The 1,707-nt window shown below is 42.8% G+C and overlaps 1 protein-coding gene across 1 annotated transcript; it reads left to right on the top strand.

The window, feature by feature from the left end:
* Nucleotides 1-285: 285 nt before the first annotated feature.
* Nucleotides 286-664, top strand: TCEAL7 (transcription elongation factor A like 7). The gene has a single exon (XM_075539467.1). The coding sequence runs from the start codon at nt 293-295 to the stop codon at nt 593-595; it is 303 nt and encodes a 100-aa protein (XP_075395582.1). The 5' UTR covers nt 286-292; the 3' UTR covers nt 596-664.
* Nucleotides 665-1,707: the final 1,043 nt, after the last annotated feature.

The raw sequence follows: 1,707 nt of genomic DNA, 5'->3' as shown, positions 1-1,707 counted from the left end.
GAGAGGTACTAGAGGGGTGGGGTAAGGGGTTGGGGTGTTGGGAGGGGAGAGGGGGTGAAAGTGGAAGGGCTGGGAGGTTGGGAGTGGAGGAGTAGAAAGGGGTAGCAGGGAAGAATGTGCAGACAGAGGGGCAGCATCTGTAACTTCAAGGGCAGGACCTAAGGGGCAGGGGCCGGAGATGAGGTGAGTTGTGCCTCCAATAGAAATGGCCAAGTCTGAATCCAGAAAAACCAGCAAGCATTCATTCTCTGTATTTTCTTCTCTGAGTTAAGCAGGAAACAACCAGAACATCATGCAAAAACCCTGCAAAGAAAACGAAGGAAAGCCCCAGTGCAGCGCGCCAAAGGGAGAGGAAGAGCGCCATCATGGAGACTTGGACCGCCAGCAAACGGAAGGGAATTTCAGGCAAAGGCTGCTCCAGTCGCTTGAGGAATTTAAAGAGGACATAGACTATAGGCATTTTACGGATGAAGAAATGGCAAAAGAAGGAGATGAGATGGAGAGGTGTTTAGAAGAGATACGGTGTTTGAGAAAGAAATTCAGGGCCCTGCATGCTAACCATAGGCATGCTAGGGATCGTCCTTCTCCCATTTAATACATTTGCTTTTGCCCTGAGTTCAGCTATTTCCTGTTATTAATATTGCCACCACTGCTTTCTCTCTTTTTTTTTGGTCTGCATTTTCTTGATAAATATTTGCAGTTGTTTTCCTCCAATCCATTTCTGTTAATTTGTTTTACCTATGACTTGCTATCAGCTTTTCATTTTTTGTCTCAATTTCAGATCATTGAATGAAGGAGTTTCATTCATTTTAGGGGGGAGATGCGCCTTGTGTATTGCAGAGTAAAAGTAACAATTTACAAAACAGTATATATGTATACATATATATATGGATACTTATGTAATACTGTGACTGAGCTACATTTTCATATGAAATAATGCAAAGGAAATGGTCTAGATTTTTATACACCAAAAGGTTAACAGTGAATCTTTGTGTGGTTTGTAATTTTTATTTCTTCTTTTTGCCTATTTGCATCTTCTCATTTTAAGAGTAAAGACAAATGTGTATACGTGGATTACTTAACATAAAACAGAAAAGAAAAAAGCAGACAATTAAAGTAATTTGTTAATTACCTGTGCAGTGAAATAATAAACTGTTACTAACAGAACTACAACCCTCATCCCAAGAGATGTAACTATCAAATTACCTCTGGATGTCGTAGACAAAAGGAATAAAACTGGTGATTTTTACAGAGACTTTCATTTAGATTCTGTTTTCATGGTGAAAAGAGTTACCTCACAGGGCTGCTGAGGAAAAGAAAAGAAACTCTGACCTGTGCTTGGTGGCCTGCTGTTCCTACCAATGCAGGGTCCTCATCCACTGTGTTTGAGCGAGTGCCCTGGCATGACTCAGTCTGTGCTCAGGTACCAACAGTAGGTGGGGAAGTGGGGACTTACATTCCATCCCCTCTGTCATTGAGCCCTACTTCTGAGTCTTGTCATGCCTGCTGGCATGGTTGCCTCTTTGTCAGGGTCCTTTCCTCTCTGCTGGTCACCACTAGTGCTGATGCCACAATTCGACGGAATGTTCTGTAGTCCCTGGTACGCTGCACCTCACCTTGTCTTTGTTTGATAGCCACCCAACACAGGTGGCTACTACTCTTGGGCCCTGATGTCTTACAGTTAAAAATAGCCCTCTCAGTTTTCAA

This window comes from Tenrec ecaudatus, chromosome X (assembly GCF_050624435.1).
Source record: "Tenrec ecaudatus isolate mTenEca1 chromosome X, mTenEca1.hap1, whole genome shotgun sequence".
NCBI classification, from domain to species: domain Eukaryota; kingdom Metazoa; phylum Chordata; class Mammalia; order Afrosoricida; family Tenrecidae; genus Tenrec; species Tenrec ecaudatus.
The sequence above is the reverse complement of the archived record's forward strand: the minus strand, read 5'-3'. Positions and strand labels throughout refer to the sequence as shown.